The sequence below is a fragment of the Panthera pardus genome, unplaced genomic scaffold, assembly GCF_024362965.1.
Source record: "Panthera pardus isolate Hobbes unplaced genomic scaffold, ASM2436296v1 HiC_scaffold_13, whole genome shotgun sequence".
Lineage (NCBI taxonomy): Eukaryota > Metazoa > Chordata > Mammalia > Carnivora > Felidae > Panthera > Panthera pardus.
This window is the reverse complement of record NW_026526688.1, coordinates 141,241,485-141,261,404: the sequence shown is the minus strand read 5'-3', so window position 1 is coordinate 141,261,404 and position 19,920 is coordinate 141,241,485. Positions and strand designations below refer to the sequence as shown.

The following is a 19,920-nucleotide window of genomic DNA, read 5'->3' as shown; positions in this document are numbered from 1 at the left end:
CTCAGATGGTGGAGCTCAAGTATTGGTACTGTTTTAAAAGATCCCTGTATGATTCTTTATTGTTATTATTGACATATAATTCACATACCATAGAATTCACCTTTTAAAGTACACAGTTCAGTGGTTTTTAGTATATGCACAAAGTTATACAACCATCACCATTATGTAATGCCAGGACATTTTATTCATCCTAAAAAGAAATCCAGTAACTGTTAGCAGTCTCTGTCTAGCGCTCCCTTGCCCCAGTTCTTGGCAGCCTTTGATCTACTTTCTGTCTCTGTGGGTTTAACTATTCTAGACATTTCACATAAATGGAATTGTACAATATGTGGCTTTTTACGTCTGGCTTTTTTTACTTGGCAATAATATTTTCAAGATTCCTCTATATTGGAAGATGTGTCAGTACATCATCCCTTTATATTGTTTAATAATATTCCATTGTATGGATATACCACAATTTATTTATTCATTCACCAGTTGATGGACATTTGGGTTCTTTCCACTTTTGGGTTATTATGTGTAACACTGCTATGAACATTCAGGTACAAGTTTTTATGTGGACATATGTGTTCAGTTCTCTTGGGTATATGCCTACAAGTAGAATTACTGGTGAGGAACTACCAAACTGAACCATTTTACATTCCTACCAGCAACGTATGAGATTTTCAATTCATCCACATCCTCAGGAACACTTTTTATTGTCCTTTATAGTGGGTATGAAGTGGTATCACATTGTGGCTTTGATTTGCATTTTCCTGACGACTAATGAATGACATTGAGCACCTTTTCATGTGCTTATTGGCCTTTTGTATATCTGCTTTTGAAAAACGGCAATTCAAATTCTTTGCCTATTTTTAAACTGGGTTACTTGTCTTTTATTGAGTTGTAAGATGTATATATTTCAGATACATGTCCGTTTTCAGATATATAATTTGCAAACATTTTCTCCCATTCTATCAATTGACTTGTTTACTTCCTTACTGGTGTCCTTTGAAGCACTTTGGTCCAATTTATCTTTTTTTTTCTTTTGTCACTTGTACTTTTTGTGTCATATCTAAGAAAGCATTGCCTAATTTAAGCTCACAAAGATTTTCTCCTATATTTTTTAGAAGTTTATGTTTAACATTGAGATTTTATGTTATTTTCATATGTATCCTGGGGTGAGAACCACTGGATTAGAAGGAGGCTTATGATCTACAATAGCCTAGAGTCTCATTTCTGAATGAACATTACAAATCTATTTATTAAAAAATAAAAAAACCTTGGGGTACCTGGGTGTCTCAGTTGGTTGGACGTCCAGCTTCAGCTCAGGTCATGATCTCATGGTTCATGAGTTTGAGCCCCACATTGGGCTCTGTGCTAACAGCTCAGAGCCCAGAGCCTGCTTCAGATTCTGTGTCTCCCTCTCTCTCTCTGCCCCTCCCCTGCTCAAACTCTCTCTCTCTCTCTCTCTCTCTCTCTCTGTCTCTTAAAAATAAACAGTAGAGGAAAAATTTTAAAAATAAATAAATAAATAACTTTATCAGTGAATGTACCAAGTCTGACCTTTGGGTTCATATGTTTTCCAGGCAAAATACACACGCCTAGTCTTCATGTGAATGGCTCTCTCACCCTTGCAATTGGTTCCATGAAGCCACTGGATTTTCCCCTTCTGAATGTCCAAGATCAGGATGGCAGGGTGGAAGACCTCCAGTTCCATGTTGTGAGCACTCCCACCAATGGTCAGCTAGTGCTCTCAAGGAACGGAAAAGAGGTTCAGCTCGACAAGGCTGGCCATTTTAGCTGGAAAGATGTGAATGAGAAAAAAGTGCGTTTTGTGCACAGCAAAGAAAAACCCAGGTGACTCAGTGTTCTGTTGTTTTCCTCCTGCATCCTTTCCATCGGTGCTTTGCGCCCCCGCCCCCGCTTCTCAATAGCTATCCCCTCTCTTCTGGGGAAGATCGATACTCCACAAGCGCCATCACTTTCAGCTGCCTGTCATCATTTCACTGTAATTGCTCAGAGAGTGTGCTTCTGTTAGAGGCGTTTTCATTTTATCACATAATTATGGGTAATTCTCTGATGTGACAGGAAAGTTCCTAGTACAATTACCCAGTTTTTTGGCCCAGCAGAAACAAAACTGGTTATCTACCCAGATTGCTACAGCTGCTTCTTCAACATTAAGGTAATATACTGGGAGTGAGGAGTGACTAGAAGATGGAGCACGTACTTTTAAAAGTGTTATATGGTTCCTAGAATTTCAGAGTTGGAAGGAAGCTAAGAGTCACAACTTTTTATTATCCACTTTATGGGATTAATTGTGGTTAATTTTTAAGCCTGATCTAGTTTTCCTCTGATTCCTAGCACACTTCTGGCTGTCTTCCTCACCCCAGCTGACATATGCTTCAGGAATGCAATTGAATGTTAACATTAACCCAAGAAAATAGAGTCATATAATTAGCAGAGTAAATCTGCTAAACAGAAATCAGAGAATGCACCCCAAAGATTAGCCTCGTGGATTATCCTTCATCCTGCTCTGCTTCATTAGTGCAGATAATTCAGAGTAGACTGTATATGTTAAAAATGGACCAAAATATTCACAGTGAATATTTTCTACTGTCAACACTAGAGATTTTTTTTATTATTATTTTAAGGTTTTGGTTAGGAGATAGGTGGGGAGAAAAGCAAATGGCCCTTTCTCTATTCCATTTCAAAGCCAGAACCTCAGAAGACCATCTCAAAGGAATAAGAATAACTAATATTTACTGAGTGCTGACTTTGACGCAGGCATTGTGTTAAACACTTCGTGTGAACTATGTATATTTATGTTCTACATAAATATACAGATAGGGAAACAGTCCTCGAGAGTATAATCAAAGCCAAGTCTCAATCAATAGCTGGTTCCCCGACTCCACAACCCATGCCTTTAGCCACTGATTTCTGCCTCCCTAATAATACTAGGAATAACGGGCACACTTCCATCTGCAAGGGGCAAATGATCATTGTATAGAGAAGTACTGCTACAAGGGTGAGGCTTCAGACTCAGGTATCTGATGCCATAGACTCACTCTTCAGATTTATACACCATGTCCTGCATTCATTTTGCTTTAAGTGTAGTTCTTAATTGTTTGCATCACACAGAGGCACGCACGTGTGCACACGCGCACACATACAACGTCCATACCTGTAGTGTTTTGCCTTTGAATGTCTTGTGAAAAGTCAGTAAAGTTCATAAAGCTCCCCAGACAACCAAAGTCAACCCTCATGTCTATTCCACCTCTTCAATCTATCATCACGTGTTTTCTTCCAGAGTCAGCTCTGCATCCCTAAATGGGACAAAGAATGGCAACTATTTTTCAGGGAATTCTTGCAGCACTGTTTTTATTCTTGGTGTACCCATTTTAGCATTGGATTTTCTTCATCTAAAAATTTAAACGAAAGAAAGAATGAGAGAATAGCAAAACAAGATTGGTAGTAATTCATGAAAAAAAGGAAATTCTATAAGTTGTGGAGTGATACAAAAACAAAAGGGGCAACTTGCCACATAGGTTTATGATTTTGTTTTTTCCTCATGAAAATCTGACCATGATTCTTTAGGACTGGATTCCTTTGGGGTCAGAATGCTCCTGTGGAGTACAAGACAACCTGCAAATATGGCCATAGTGGCCATGGCAAGTTGGCATTCTGGGATCCTAAGCAGTTATTGGGACCTCAGTGCTACCAAAAAGTCATTTTTCCCCAGTACATTGGGAGTAACCACACCTGCCTCCTTCTTTCTGTTGCTTCCATCATTTGCTTTCTCTGGAAGTTTGGAGCTGGGAGTGAAGAGGGACAGGATTTAAATGGGATGGAACTTCAAGGGGAGGATGAAACAGGAGGGAAGGCAAGATTTACTTCTTTAAAAACAAATCAGGTTTATTGAGGTATAATTTGGGTTCAACAAAATTCCCCATCTTAAAGTGTACTGTTCTAGGAGTATCAACTAATGCATATATTCTTACAGTCTCAAGACTACAACTGCACTCAAGATATAAACAGTTTCGTCACCCCCTCCCCCCTGAAAATCTCCTTTTTGCTGTTACTCCCTTCCTGCCAGTCCCTAGCAACCACTAATCTGTTTGTTACTCTTACAGTTTTGCCTTTTCTGAAATGTCATGTGAATGGAGTCATACAGTATGTTTCTGGTTTTTGCCATAATGCTTTTGAGATCCATCCACATTATTTCATGTTTCAGTAGTTAATTTCAAAAATACCTTTTGAAGAACCTTTAAAATAATGGTCCCTATAGTCAACCAGAATTCAAAACCGCCCATAGTGCATTAATCACATATCTTACCAGCCTCTCATGAGTTCTGTGCTTGGTTTGGCTTTGAAAGGGGGTAACTCCTACCTTCCCTACCAGTTGTCTCTGAAGCTGCTGGAACAACACTCTTATAGGAAGTAAAAACCACAGCAAAGAATCAACCTTATTTTGTTTCATTAATTAGTACTGTTTCGTTGCAGGTAATGAAAGTTAGCTTGAACTAGATTCAGCAAAATTGTAAGGCTTGTTATAACATTGCAGGCATGGCTCAGCTCTTTAACACAACAAAGGCAACTGGGCTTCCAGGGTGAGCCTAGAAGCTAGAACCGGGAATGGAAAGCAGGACTCAATTCTTCCTCTTGTCTCTGTGGCTCTTTGCTCCAAGGCTTAATTTATCTCCTTCCTACAGGCAGGCTTGGTAGACGATGGCTTCTGCATAGTCAAATGGGAGCTCTCAGGCCAGTTGCAAATTTCCAGAGAATAATCAGCCATCTTTACCTAGTCCAGTCCACATTGAATGTGTATGTGTGTGGCTGGAGTCGGGGAGGCAGGTAGATAGAGTCATGTAATACAAACATTGCAAAATCCTTCACACGGGCCCACTCACATGATTTGAGAACAGGTTGGAGAGAGGGTCTGCAGGGAAGAGGGAATCATTGAGAGCTAATCAGGGACCTTGATAAGTTCCTTTGCATTCTCCAATTTAACCATTAGCCATCACTATATTACTAGCCTGTCTTGGGCTAACAACTGATTTTTCAACTATGTATATATTTATTTTAGAGAAATCTAAAATAAAAAGTTTATGTAATTGTTATATTGAGGTCAAGGAATACCCAGTAGTTTTACCTGTATGGCCCTATATTCATCTTCATCTGGTTATTTTTATTTACAGGATGAATATTTTATCACTGTAGTGGTTTGATCCTAATTCTTACATGCACATAACCTGAAAATATTTTTATTCTTTGTTTTGCTAGAGACTAATGACTGCATTTTCTCATTCCTTTCTTGGGCACTTCTTTTAGGAAAGGTTACTTTTCCCTGAAAATTAGTGACCAGCAGTTCTTCTCTGAGCCACAGCTGATCAACATACAAGCATTTTCAACACAGGTAATAACAATGCCACACAATTAATAATTGCATGTGCCTACTAATTCTTTTTTTTTTAAGTTTTTTTTTTTTTTAACATTTATTTATTTTTGAGACAGAGAGAGACAGAGCATGAACGGGGGAGGGGCAGAGGGAGAGGGAGACACAGAATCCGAAACAGGCTCCAGGCTCTGAGCAGTCAGCACAGAGCCCGATGCGGGGCTCGAACTCATGGACCGTGAGATCATGACCTGAGCTGAAGTCGGACGCTCAACCGACTGAGCCACCCAGACGCCCCAGCATGTGCCACTAACTCTGATGCACGAATCAAGGCTAAATCAAGTTTTAGCAAATATGAGCTAAATCAGTCTTGTTTCACTTTTCCCATGAAATAACACTGGAGTAACTCTTAGTACTTGTGGGTAAGAACAACAGCAACAACAACTAACTGCTAATACATTCGATAGAACCCTTTGTAGTGTTTTTCATTTAATCAGAACAGCCCTGTGGGGTGTTGTTATCCCCAGTTTACCGATAGGAATCTAAAGTCACAGGGAGGTTAAGTAACTTGTCTATGGGAATATAGCTAACAAAGAGCCAAGATTTGTCCCCAGAAAATCTGGCTCCAGACCACTACTTTATAGTGCCTTACGTTACTATTCTGAATCTGATCTCAGCCCCTCAAAATAATTTGAAACTGTTCCAGTTGTTAAGACTTTCTTAATCTTAGGTAAATGAGTTTGTTTTGCCTAAATATTTCTGTCTCAGAGATATAAAATTATGTTCAGACACTTTTGCCTTTCATATAGCTGGATTGCGTTTTAGTCAGTTTGCAGTAGGTACAGCATCTTATTAAGGATCTACTTAAATGAGGTGCCAGCGTGATCATCAGCCAAACAGAAGTCTTGAAGAAATCATGGTAGATGCTATAAAACTCAGTGTGATGGCTCTTCTGTTCTCCTCACTCATCTTTGTCAACTTGCAGTTATGTGTCCAGAATACATGTAGTGGTAGATGCTCTGAGTAAGTGAGCTTGAGGGATTGAACAGCTGAAATGGGCAGGTAGATAGATATAGCCTTAAGCTGTGAACTGCAAGCTAGTATGATATTAGCATGGGGAACCAAGACTACCGCAATATCCAGATCTCAGTAGAGTGTTAGTCGTGATTCAAGGAAGGACATGAGATCATTGTTTTCAAACTGATATATATATATGTATGTCAGTGTGTGTGTGTGTATGTGTGTATTTTTAATTTTGGGTTCAAAAATGAAAAGACCATGGATTGTGGATGATAATAGACATAACCCACAAGTGGCTCCCAAATAGTGTTCATAGGCCAGCTCAGCATTTCTTGATAGCATTCTTATTTCATAGGTGACAGTTGAGGAATGATTAGAAATTGATCCAAAGTTAAATTGACCTCACTGTTGGGCTAAGAGTATGAATTTTGTTTTAATTAAAACCAAAACATGTGATCTCTAAATATGGACCAAAGGGCCACATTAGGACTGTCTGACTTAGATGTTTCTCAGTACTTGAGCTCAGAAGTTTTGTTCTTTTTATTTGTGTTAATATAGTTGCTTCTAATTAGGTGAATTAGAGACGTAGGGTAGGTATTGGCAAGTGACTTTCCCATCTGAGATGGTGAGTTCCCACAGTTCTGATTTTTGTCTTCTCCAAATCAGGTGAGTAGATAATGACAGCATTTTTAAATTTTATTTATTATATGAGAAACTTTTTTCATTTTAACTTTTTTAAGATGGAATTTTAGAAATGAGTTTTAGCTTATTTTTGTTCCTTTACATTCCTGTGATATTTCAATATGGTCTTGAGCCTCCCTGAGATTTTCTCATGTAAGTTAATTTGATCTTTTCCATTTATGGATGTTGACATCACCTTTTGACCTCGCCTTTTTCAGAACCCAAGGGGCCATTCATTCCCATGTATGTAAAATCACAACTTCTGCATTCTCACTGGGGATATCTGAGGAGTAGCTGTCATCTAGCTTCCTACTATGTGATTATTATAATGACATCTTAGACATTACTTTAATAGATATTAAAGTTTCCAGGAGGCCAGGAGGGGTAGTTTTAAAAGGAAGCCATTTGAATTAAAGAAGGCAATCTGCTAAGAATAGTCCTAGATGGTTCAACTTCAAACAATATAAAAAACTAAGATCATGTTTTCTTTGGCTTCTGGCCTCCATTTTTTTTTTTTTTTGTTTTGTTTTGTTATTTCTTTCTGTTGTGGTTCATTAACTTTTATCTTTATGAAAGGATATTTTATTTGCTTACTCAAGTTGGTGAGGGGAAACCTGATAATCCTAAGAAAAACATATTAAAATTTGCCATGTGAATTAACCAGGTGGTTGCTTTACTGAGACTGTGATCTTATCAGGCTTTATAAGCTGAGTTGGGGTGGGCCCTTCAAGATATGGATGAGATGGCGTTAAAAAGTACTGTATGTGGATGGAACTAGAGTGTATTATGCTAAGTGAAATTAGTCAGAGAAAGACAAATATCATATGACTTCACTCACACGAAGACTTTAAGACATAGAACAGATGAACACAAGGGAAGGGAAGCAAAAATAATATAAAAACAGGGAGGGGGACAAAACATAAGAGACCCTTAAATAAGGAGAACAAACAGGGTTACTGGAGGGGTTGTGGGAGCAGGGATGGGCTAAATGGGTAAGGGGCATTAAGGAATCTATTCCTGAAATCATTGTTGCACTATATGCTGACTAATTTGGATGTAAATTTAAAAAATAAAATTAAAAAAATAAAAAACAAAAAACAAAACAACTACTGGCCAGGGCCAGAAATTGCATGAACTCAGAATCAGAAGTACCGTAGCCAAAGTCACCATACTGCAGTGTGGCCCAGAGTAAAGTGCTCAACTCCCAACACAGGTGCAAAAATTCCATATCTCTTACTATTCTCTTTTGGAAGCAGACAACTGGTTGGGTTCCCTGACTCTGGGCTGATCTCAGCTATAATGCAGGGGATATAGTGTGAATCAAGATAGCAGAGACTTCTAAGATTTGGAAGCAAGCAGCTCACCTTGATTGCCTCTGGTGAATACTATGGCCTTGAAATGGCTTTGAGAAGCCTCTAGAACCAGAAGTGTGAAGTGATCTCACTTGCTCTGATTACTATGACTGACCACACCTCTGACAAATACTTTGACTATGCAACAGTGTGGCACTTTGCTGGAGCATCAAGAGTTCCTTTAAAAGCATAGAATTATCAATTCGGTTGTGCAAAGCTGCGTCTAGTCCACAGGATTGTCCTCTCTTTTCCTGCTAAATGACTTCTCCTCCTTCCCTGGAACTCCTAGGCCCCCTACGTGCTGAGAAATGAGGCCCTCCATATTAACAGAGGAGAGAGAGGAACCATCACTACCCAGCTGCTTGACATCCGAGATGACGACAACCCACAGGATGTGGTGGTCGAAGTGCTTGATCCTCCACTTCATGGCCAATTGCTCCAAACACTTCAGTCCCCTGCAACCCCAGTCTATCAATTCCGACTGGATGAACTCTCCAGGGGCCTTCTCCACTATGCTCATGATGGCTCTGACAGCGTATCTGATGTTGCAGTCTTGCAGGCCAATGATGGACATTCCTTCCAAAATATACTCTTCCACGTGAAGACTGTGCCCAAGGTAGGTGCCATTCCTAGAGCAGCAATTTTCTTGCACCTAGATGCGAAGTTTTGTTGATATTATTTTGCAGTATTCATGTTTTGCAGTTAAGATATGGATAGTTATCTATTCAAACATTTATTAACCATCTATTATGGAAATACTCAGGACGTTCTAAGATTAACAGAACACGTTACCCAATCTCGAAGAGCACTATCTATTTTGTTGGGAACACCCTTCTCTACACAAGGGCAACTTTTGTACCTTTATGTTGACTTGCTGCCATAAAAAATGCCTTGTTGTCCACTGATCCTTTTGTCTCCTGCCTGATCATAAGAATCAAGTACACCCCTGTTTTTGTCTGCCCTTCTACAGCAGCTCATGCTATGTGAAGCTCATAGTCAGGTTATCATAATGAATCAAAAAGGACGAGTGCAGCCATTCTATTAAGCCAACTGAAGTAGGATGAGGGAACTCTTTCTTTTAGTAATCATAGGAATCCTTGTCGGTCTGAGTCATTCCCATGACACCTCCATATGTTTTTGCCATATCCACAACATCTTTTCTTTTAGTTTATTTATTTTGAAAGAGAGAGCATGAGTAGGGGAGGGCGAGATAGAGAGAGAAAGAGAGAGAGAGAATCCCAAGCAGGCCCCATGCTGTCAAGTGTAGAATCTGAGGCAGGGCTCAAACCCATGAACTGTGAGATTGTGACCTGAGCCAAAGTCCTGAGTTGGACACTTAACCAACTGAACCACCCAGGTGCCCCCAACTAACACCTTTTCTGTTATTTACTTAATATTTTTCTTTGTATCCACTTTTTTTGTGCGTGGCTTCTTTGTAACAAACAATGAATATGAGATTATGGGCTTAATGTATAATTATACTTTTTTCTAAAATATGAAAATTAATACCTAAAAATTTTAAAAAATATTCATCCATGTAGTGCATAGAATGTTCCAGGATACTATTAATGGGATGGCTACCATGTTTTGGGAAATACTGAGCTAATCCATGCTAGATCCAAAAGACTTATTGCAAAATATTTTCAAAACCATTTATTACTTGATGATATTTCACTAGAAGCTATTTTCTGCATTATAGCAAAACTGGCTCTATCTCATGGTGGTAGATGGAAAGACTTATCATTTTTATTGAACTTTTCATTCCAAATATCAGTTGCCACTGAAGTGTCATTAATGATTAGCTGGAGAAATTGATTTGCTGAAGACAGCTTAGAAATGACTTGTCACTTTCTCACCAACGATCACTCAAAATTTGCGATGGATCCTTGTGAAGGTGAACAGCTGAATGTAACCTAGTCTCTGGCTAGTTTCTTAGGCTGTTGTCTCATGATTTGCAGCTGCTGAAAACAGTGATGGTGGCATGAGATAGATGGGAGCAAGTGAAGGCTGATTATGAGATAGAGTTGGCAGGTAGCCACCTTGTAGCTAATCCTAATTATCACCCTCTTGCAATCGCCTTGGGAGATGAGGTTTAGTTCTGAGGAGATGAAGTCTAGACAGAATCAGAAAGTTTCTTTTCTTCTTCCTTGGTTTTCTTCCAAAGATTGTTATGGGATTTCAGCGCAACATTAGCAGCCACCTTTCCTAGAGTGCTTTCAGTCTCCACGTTTGGAGCTCGGTTCAGTGTATGGCACTGTCATTTTGTATGCTATAGCCCAAGGTTGAAGGGTATTTCTAGGATTTTAGCTGCTTTGACTACAAAAACAAAACAAAGAAAATAAAATTTTAATTTATAAATAAGGCATAAGCACAGATCTCGAGTATCCTTGTAGTGCTTATAACTTGGGGTCTGTGTTGGTATTTACAGGGTCTGTCCCTCCTCCTTCCTCCCGCCATCACTCTATCTCCTACAGTGTTGTGCTTGCCTGTCCATCAGATGAAATAATGGCTTCTGAGTCAATAAACTGGGATAATGAAACCAGTGACCAGAACATCAGCATCTCTCAAGATGTATTAATAAGTTTGACACTGTAATACTGATATTTTACAAATACATCCTATATTTCCTCTCAGGAGTTCAAAGTACTTCTTCATATCTATTCTACTGATCTTTACAATATCTTAGTGAAGGAGGTTAGAATAGAGGCCATGTGACCTTATTCCTTCTAAAGGAAATTCTATGGGTGGGAGGTATTTTTGTTTGTTTTGCTTTTAACCTTTATTGGGCACTAATGCTTGATATAAATTATTTCATTTGATGTTCACAGTCACTCTGGGGTACTTGTACAATTATTATCTCTAATTTTCCAGAAAAGGAAACTGGAAAAAAAAAGTTTAAAAACATTTTTAAAAGTTTAAAAATGTTTATTTTTCATTAAAGTGTTTAGTGTCAGGGCGCCTGGGTGATTCAGTTAGTTAAGTGGCCGACTTTGGCTCAGGTCATGATCTTCCGTGAGTTCGAAACCCGCCTCGGGCTCTGTGATGACAACTCGGAGCCTGGAGCCTGCTTCAGATTCTGTGTCACCCTCTCTCTCTGACCCTCCCCTGCTCCCACTCTTTCTATCAACAATAAATAAACATTAAAATATATATATATATATATATATATATATATATGTATGTATGTGTGTGTGTGTATATATATATATATATATATATATATATATATATATATATATATTTAATGCCAGAGCCGCGATTTCAACTCAAGTGTGTTCTGGCTCATCACATTTAACCCACGTGGCTTTTTTCATTCTAGTCCATATTTTTCAATGTTTTAGACATATATATTCTGATCCCCCTAATGGACAGAATGGAGACAGCAATTTTTTTCATTTTCACAATGTCCTATCCAAGCAATCTGGGCACTAAGCCTTCTGGAATCTTCCCTCTGGACTCACTACATCTTGTTACAAGTGAAGCTATTTATAATCATAAGTCTACTGGAGCCCAAGAAGAAAAAAATTGCCTCAGCTATTAATGGCTTCCAATAGATATATAGTCAGACATGATTGATTTCATTCTGATAGCCATTTCTGAAGATGGGCATCCAAGTCCTTACCCTGTGGCAGCCTGCGTATTAAATTTGGAGATAGGCCAATTACTGGCTGATGTCTAGCTGGTGGCTTAAGTGGCTAAGGGGTTTAGGTCTAATTCCTGGTGAATGGATGTACAAATTAATCCCAGTGTTGTTCAGTAGAAAACTTAACCTGGTAATACGGATGGAAAGAGAGGGAGGGATAGAAAAAGCGAACTTTGTGGGAGCAGGAACTATTTCCATTTTCCTCTCTTGAGCCAGGCACATTTTTAAAAATTTTTCTTAATGTTTATTTATTTCTGAGAGAGAGAGACAGAGTGTAAGCGGAGGAGGGACAGAGAGAGAGGGAGACACAGAATCCGAAGCAGGCTCCAGGCTCTGAGCTGTCAGCACAAAGCCTAATGTGGGGCTTGAACTTGCAGACCGTGAGGTCATGACCTGAGCTGAAGTTGGATGCCCAACCGACTGAGCCACCCAGGTGCCCCGAGTTTTTTGGGGGCATTTTTGTTGGATGGATAGATAGTTGGGGGGATGCAACAGCTTGAGTGAGGCTGGTTCTCATGTTCCTACCTTTGAATCCATCTCTTGTGTCTGATGTGAAGCCTTCACGGCACCTCTGCTGATGTCAGGTGGCCTATCTGGGACTAAGGGTAGGAGCTATCAGTTCCACTCTTGGTTCTCCAGTTCTACGTCACTTCTTCTAAACTTTTATCCTTGGCCTGGCAGTGAGGAAATTTGACTGCTACCCTCCAGGCTTGTGGTGAGTCACTGAGGAGAAAATAGACTCAGGACTGATGTTGAAACATGCTCTCTTGGGGGTAGGAGGCAAAATAAATCAAAGAGATTAGAAGGTAATAAAGAATGCTCTGCTGAACAGGCTCTCATTAATTGGGCGGATTACCAAACCTGAGCCTGCTAGAGATATGATTTTAAAGCAATTTGGTGTCTAATAAGGGCTAAAATGTGAGCAGGGAAAAGTCATGCTTTTTTGGTGGTTTTCTCTCCACTGTTGGGCTTTAAAGAAATTACCCTCTTTTTCGTTAATGAAGACATCTCTGGAAAATCATGCCTCTTCTTCCACTTTGGCAATAAGTCTGATGATCTTTGTGACCTCGTTTGTTGTTTGAGCAATTTATTTTCTGCAACGGGGTAATGCTTTGATGTTAAAAGCCCCAAGTATCATGCTAGGAACTAGATGGAAAATTTTGTTGCTAAGAGTCCTCTTGGGCTGTTTGAACTTGGTAAGGCCCATGTGCAGCAAAAAGCCCTGTTGTGCTTTGCCTCAGTTTTCTTAAAGCTTGTCCCCCCAGTTGTTGTTTTGCAGAGATACCATTTGATAATAAGGGTGCTTGTGACAATTATAAATATGGCAGGAAAATGTTAATTTTTTTAATAAGAGTCTGTCTAATGCATCAACAACTAAATCTCTACCATGTGTCAGGGTTTCACCTTTTATGGACTTGTTTAACTTGTTGATTTTGGCATCTTGGAAGATGCATCGCTCAGAGTATATGCTTAAAAAATGGTTGTTGATTACAAAATTTTGTTTATAAAGTAGTTGAAATCTACATGGAGAAGAGGTTCTATATTCTTGACCTGAAGGAACAGAGCTTCTGAGGAGCATGCATACATTGGCAAACACAAAAACAGTCCAATTACCAATTCCATGGAATTACCAATTCCATTCCTTACCTGGTAAATAGCATTTAAGATTCACCTTCTAGGGGCGCCTGGGTGGCTCAGTCGGTTGAGCATCCGACTTCAGCTCAGGTCACAATCTCACGGTCCGTGAGTTCGAGCCCCGCGTCGGGCTCTGGGCTGATGGCTCAGAGCCTGCAGCCTGCTTCCAATTCTGTGTCTCCCTCTCTCTCTGCCCCTCCCCCATTCATGCTCTGTCTCTCTTTGTCTCGAAAATAAATATACGTTAAATAAAATAAAATAAAATAAAAAGATTCACCTTCTATGCACCATCCTATGTGATCCTTCCCTAAAATCCACAATGTCCTATAAGACTGCATTCTAAAAGCTATGACATAAATGAGTCTTTGCAAATTAGGGCATATTTTTACAGAATAAATTGATGTTAGGATTGCTGTTATATCCAATTGTTGTCATTTTCTATTTGATTAAGTTTAAAAATCTTTTAGTTTGAATAGTTTGGCCTGGGGTTGGGGTACACTATCATTTGAGATCATCATTTATGTCCCAACATTTATTTTAGGGAGGTAAGTTTTCATTTTATTTGTGAGATTTTCCTCCTAATGATAGAAGCTTAGGCCCTTACTTCTGGCTTACAACATTAATATTTTTATTTGTAATACAATATATAATGGCTAAACTTTATTCCCAGCATTTCTGTATGCCCATTGTTCTATGAAATGAATCAGAAGAACTATTTAATTTAAAGTACTCTTTTGATCATGCCCCCATAATCCCTGTTTGGGATTTCATTGCTTTCTAATATGGTACCCTGAAGGGCATATAAAACTTCACTAGGCAGGAGATTATTCAACTCATGTTATGGCTAATTTCTTCAGTTCACAGGGATATATGCATCATTGTTCAGAAAAAAAAAAAAAAAACAACAACTACAAGTAGATAAAGAAATTGCAAAATGTCAGAATCATTGGGGAAATGAGGTTAAAATTTGGCTTTTCTGGACACTTTAACTGTAGAAAAGATGGTGTATAGCCTTCTATTCATCTCTTGAATCGTCCCTGGACTCTCTCCCAGAAGAAAGAAAATGATAAAACCATCTTCATCAAAATATGAGTGGGAAGCATTACACTTCTTTCCCTTAGACAGTTGTCTGTTTCTTCTTAAGTATTGTAAACAAATAATTCAGAAACAGAGGCATTTATATTATCTGGTGATAAATATAAATATTGTAAAAGGCCTGTCTGTGGGGTTTCAGGAGAACCACTCTAGCTCCATCACTGTATCTATCCTGGGCTGTGCTTCTCCTGATTTAGCATGACTCCACATCCCCTGGGGATTGTGTTTAAATACAAGTGGAAATTCATCAAACTAAAAAGCTACACAGCAAAGCAAACAATCAAAAGAATGAAAAGGCAGCCTACTGAAGGGGAGAAAGTGTTTGAAACCATATATCTAATAGGGATTAATATCTAAAATATTTAAGGAACTCTAACAACTCAATAGCATCACAATCCTCCTCCTCCTCCTCCCCCTCCTTCTCCTCCTCCTCCTCCTCCTCCTCCTCCTCCAATTAAAAAGTGGGCTAAGAGGGCACTTGGGTGGCTCAGTACATTGAGCATCTGACTTCGGCTCAGGTCATGATCTCACAGTTTGTGAGTTCAGGCCCCATATAGAGCTCTCTGTTGTCAGTACACAGCCCGCATCAGATCCTCTGACGCTTTCTCTCTCTGCCCCTCCCCCACTCATGCACACTATCTCTCTCTCTCTCTCTCTCTCTCTCTCTCTCTCTCTCTCTCTCAAAAATAAATAAATATTTTTTTTTAAAGTGGGCTAACGATCTGCATAGACCTTTCTCAAAAGAAGACATACAATGGCCAAAGGTACATGAAAAGGTGCTCAACATCACTCATCATCAGGGAAATGCAAATCAAAACCACAATGATGGGTGCCTGGGTGGCTCAGTCAGTTAAGCGTCCAACTCCTGATTTCGGCTCAGGTCATGATCTCACAGTTCATGAGATTGATCCCTGTGTGGGGCTCTGCACTGACAGCATGGAACCTGCTTGGGCTTCTCTCTTTCTCTCTGTGCCCCTCCCTTGCTTGCATGCATTTTCTCCCTCTCTCTTAATAAATTAACATTGAAAAAAATAACAATGAGATATCACCTCACACCTGTTAGAATGGCTAAAATAAAAAAGACAAAAGATAACAAGAGTTGGTGAGAGTATGGGGAAAAGGGAGCCCATATAATCTCTTGGTGGGAATGTAAGTTGGTACAGCCATTTTGGAAAGCAGTATGGAAGTTCCTCAGAAATTAAAAACAGAACTATCATATGGATCCAGCAATCTCACTTCTGGGTATATATCCAAAGGAAATGAAATCTTTATCTCAAAGAGATATATGTACTCACATATTTATTGCAACGTTATTCACAAAACCCAAGATGTGGAAACAACCTAAGTGTCTGTTGATAAATGGATAAAGAAAATGTGGTCTATATGCACAATGGAATATTATAAACCCTTATGGAAGAAGGAAATCCTGCCATTTGTGACAGCATGGTTGAGCTTGAAGAACACTATGTTAAGTAAAATAAGCCAGACACAAAGATAAATTCTGCATGATCTCACTTATATTTGGAATCTAAAAAAGTCCAACTCATAAAAGCAGAGTAGAATGGTGATCGCCAGGGGTAGAAGAAATGGGGAGGTATTAGTCAAGGGGTATAGAGGTTCAGTTACAAGGGATGCATAAGTTCTGGAGATCTAATGTATAGCATGGTGGCTATACTTAATATTGTATTGTATACTTAAAATGTGCTTGAAATTTGTTTTTACCACACACACACACACACACACACACACACTCGGGTTTAGTTATGTGAGGTGATAGATTTCTTAATTAGTTTGATTGTTATAATCATTTCACAATGTATATGTATATCAAAACATCATGTTGTGTACCTTAACTATATCAACTTGTATTTATCAAGTAATACACTTCAATGAAGCTGAAGAAAAAAAGTAAAATGAAGTTCTAATTCAGAATGAGGTGAGGCTTGAGATTCTAAACTTCTAGTAAGTTTCCAGATGTTGCTGGTGTCTGAACACTGACTTACAAGGAATACTGTCTCCTAATAATTTACACTCACACGGGAATTACAGGGAATTGTATTGGTGAAGTTTAGCCAAGATAGAAATGTAGTGGGAGAGACACCTGGGGACAAGTCACAGTACTTACTTGCTTGGAATATGAAAAACCCCATTGCCTCATCAGTCCAAGAATGTGGTTGCTGGTGTATGACTGATCTCTGTAACCATGATCAAACTTGACGAGGCTGCTGCTATTAGAAAGATTGCTAGCAATTAAGACACCTGAGTCTAAGTATATTATATTATATGAAACACTGCTGGAGTTAATAGGGACTTTTCTCCTAGAATTCCAGGGGAAGGGAATTCTTGGCACATTTTGGTGTTTTTGTAAATAATATGCTATATCAATTGTGAAGGGAGAAAGTTTTTGGGAATTTGCTCCTGAGCACCAATCACAATAGAAGGTACCTTTGCTGCTGTTTTCCTGGGCACTGTTTGACTCAGTTCCCTGGTGAGTGTGGTGAAAATAGCTATGACCGCCTCCTGTGGGGGCAAATACTGTCGTGTCAGGTGACTGCAAAAAAAATAGACGTTGTCTTCTGCTCTTAATATTCCCCTCCTGGAACTGGAGAGTGTGATGCTAAGTGAAATAAGCCATACAGAGAAAGACAGATACCATATGGTTTCACTCTTATGTGGATCCTGAGAAACTTAACAGAAACCCATGGAGGAGGGGAAGGAAAAAAAAAAAAAAAAAGAGGTTAGAGTGGGAGAGAGCCAAAGCATAAGAGACTGTTAAAAACTGAGAACAAACTGAGGGTTGATGGGGGGTGGGAGGGAGGGGAGGGTGGGTGATGGGTATTGAGGAGGGCACCTTTTGGGATGAGCACTGGGTGTTGTATGGAAACCAATTTGACAATAAATTTCATATATTAAAATAAATAAATAAATAAATAAATAAATAAATAAATAAATAAATAAATAAAAAAAAATATTCCCCTCCTGGGAGTGGTGTTTGCTCTGTTTATTTGGCATATTTGAAAGCTATAGCACTAATTTATAAAAATATCCCCTTTAAGTGCTTGATTTTAGAATATCAGATTTACTGATTTTTAACGTATGAAAACAAACTGCAAACTGAACACAGGCAGCCTCACTAATCTCATTCTGTGCTAAAATGTCAATTATGAGGCTTTGGAAGAGGTGCACACCTTGCAAATCAGGAATGGCAGCACTTTTTAATGACATTAGCTTTAGCAATTAAAATGGTTGCCTTCTCAGGAGTGCTAAATAGGTGATTTCTTCCAGTCAGCGATTCCCAACTGTTGTTTCTAAGGCTTCACTTTCAATCAGTCATCAAGGCCTGTCAATTCGGCCTCCAGTGTTTCTGGAAACTGTTTCTAACCTCCCATTCCCACTGCAATGACTTTTTCATCTTCTCTCACCTGAGCCATTACAAGAATTTGTTAAATGGTTTCTACAGCCCCAGACGCATCCCAGTTCTAGCCCTTTCCATCTCTTGCTGATGAAAGCTTTCTAAACCCCAGACCTGCTCATCCCCTTTCCTTCCCTGAAGACACATGTTGACTTTATAGGGCCTACAAGATAAATGGAGACTTTTAGCACAGCATCTACCTTCTACCTACGACAACCTTAAAAGAGTGTCCCTTTTTATTCACCTGCTCCCCTGGTTCCATAAACTCTTCTTTCCCAGACACCTGGATATTTTATGAAGCATGCAGTGCATTGTCTCATGTCTTTGCCTCAGCTGGGCCCTCTGCATAGAATTCATTTTACCTCTTCTCTCTTAGAAGACCTGTCTTTTGGTCATTTGAGAATTAAATGATATATCCATAGGAAAGCCTTCCTGAGCATTCTTTTCTCAAACAGGAAACCTCCTTTTTCCCTTATTCTTCCACAGCACCCTGTGCATCATTTGTGATGCATCCTGATTATTTATCTGTGGGGAGATCACTAGATTGTAAGTTCTGAAACTGAATTCTTGTTTCAGCCATTCTTACCTATCTCAGGCCTCTGGCAAAAGAGCCAGCATATAATAGGTGCTTAATGAGTACTCCTTGAATGTGGGTGGATGGGGAGGATAGAAGGACAGTTACTTGGACAAAAGAGCCCCTGGGGGGATCAGTCAGTTAAGCGTTCTGCTCTTGGTTTTGGTTCAGGTCATGATCTACAGTTCATGAGTTTAGGCTTTGGTTCAGGTCATGATCTACAGTTCATGAGTTTAGGCCCCACATCGGGCTCCATGCTGGTGGTGCAGCATCTGCTTGGGATTCTCTGTCTCCTTCTCTCTTTGCCCCTCCCCCACTCATGCTGTCTCTGTCTCTCTCAAATAAATAAACTTAAAAATAAAAAAGAAAGAAAGGAATGGAGAGACTTAGTCTTCCTGAATGAAATAAGTTCTTTGCTTATAAGTTAAAAGAAAAAGCAAGATATGTACACACATACATACACATGCATATATCTACACGTAATACACATACATAGTTCATAATATGACTTCAAAGCTATGAATCTCTCTTATTAAATGATCACTAGCAGCAATGGTACATTTCGACTTATGTTCTTAAGGGCTGATGTTTTCTTTTATTTTGCTTGGACCTAATTCTGTACTCTTTCCTTATTCTAGAATGATGGAGGTCTTCGGCTCGTGGCTAATTCAATGGTGTGGGTTCCAGAAGGTGGGATGCTGCAGATTACCAATAGAATCTTACAGGCGGAAGCTCCAGGTGCCAGTGCCTCAGAAATCATCTACAAAATTACACAGGACCACCCCCAATTTGGTAACTTTTTTCCTTTGCCATGATTTCATCATTGTATCCAGTAGTCTTGGACTTGCTTTTGTACAATGCCACACAGCAAGGTTGTGAGTCCAATGAAATTGACTTTCTAATACCTCACACATCTCATTTAAACAGAATAGTCAATGGGGCACCTGGGTAGCTCAGTCAGTTGAGCATCCAACTTCAGCTCAGGTCATTATCTCACGGTCTGTGAGCTCAAGCCCTGCGTCAGGCTCTGTGCTGACAGCTCAAAGCCTGGAGCCTGCTTCGGATTCTGTATCTTCCTTGTTCTCTGCCTCTCCCCCACTCATGTTCTGTCTCTGTCCCTCTCTTCTCTTAAAA

General features: G+C 39.4%; 1 protein-coding gene across 1 annotated transcript in view; it reads left to right on the top strand.

Moving 5' to 3' along the window:
* FRAS1 (Fraser extracellular matrix complex subunit 1) overlaps positions 1-19,920 on the top strand; it is a 429,797-nt gene that overhangs the window by 277,460 nt on the left and 132,417 nt on the right. Inside the window, exons 27-30 of the mRNA XM_019466685.2 lie at positions 1,569-1,839; positions 5,311-5,395; positions 8,717-9,043; positions 19,425-19,578. Of these exons, the coding sequence (XP_019322230.2) occupies positions 1,569-1,839; positions 5,311-5,395; positions 8,717-9,043; positions 19,425-19,578 (837 nt within the window). The remainder of the gene's footprint in view (positions 1-1,568; positions 1,840-5,310; positions 5,396-8,716; positions 9,044-19,424; positions 19,579-19,920) is intronic.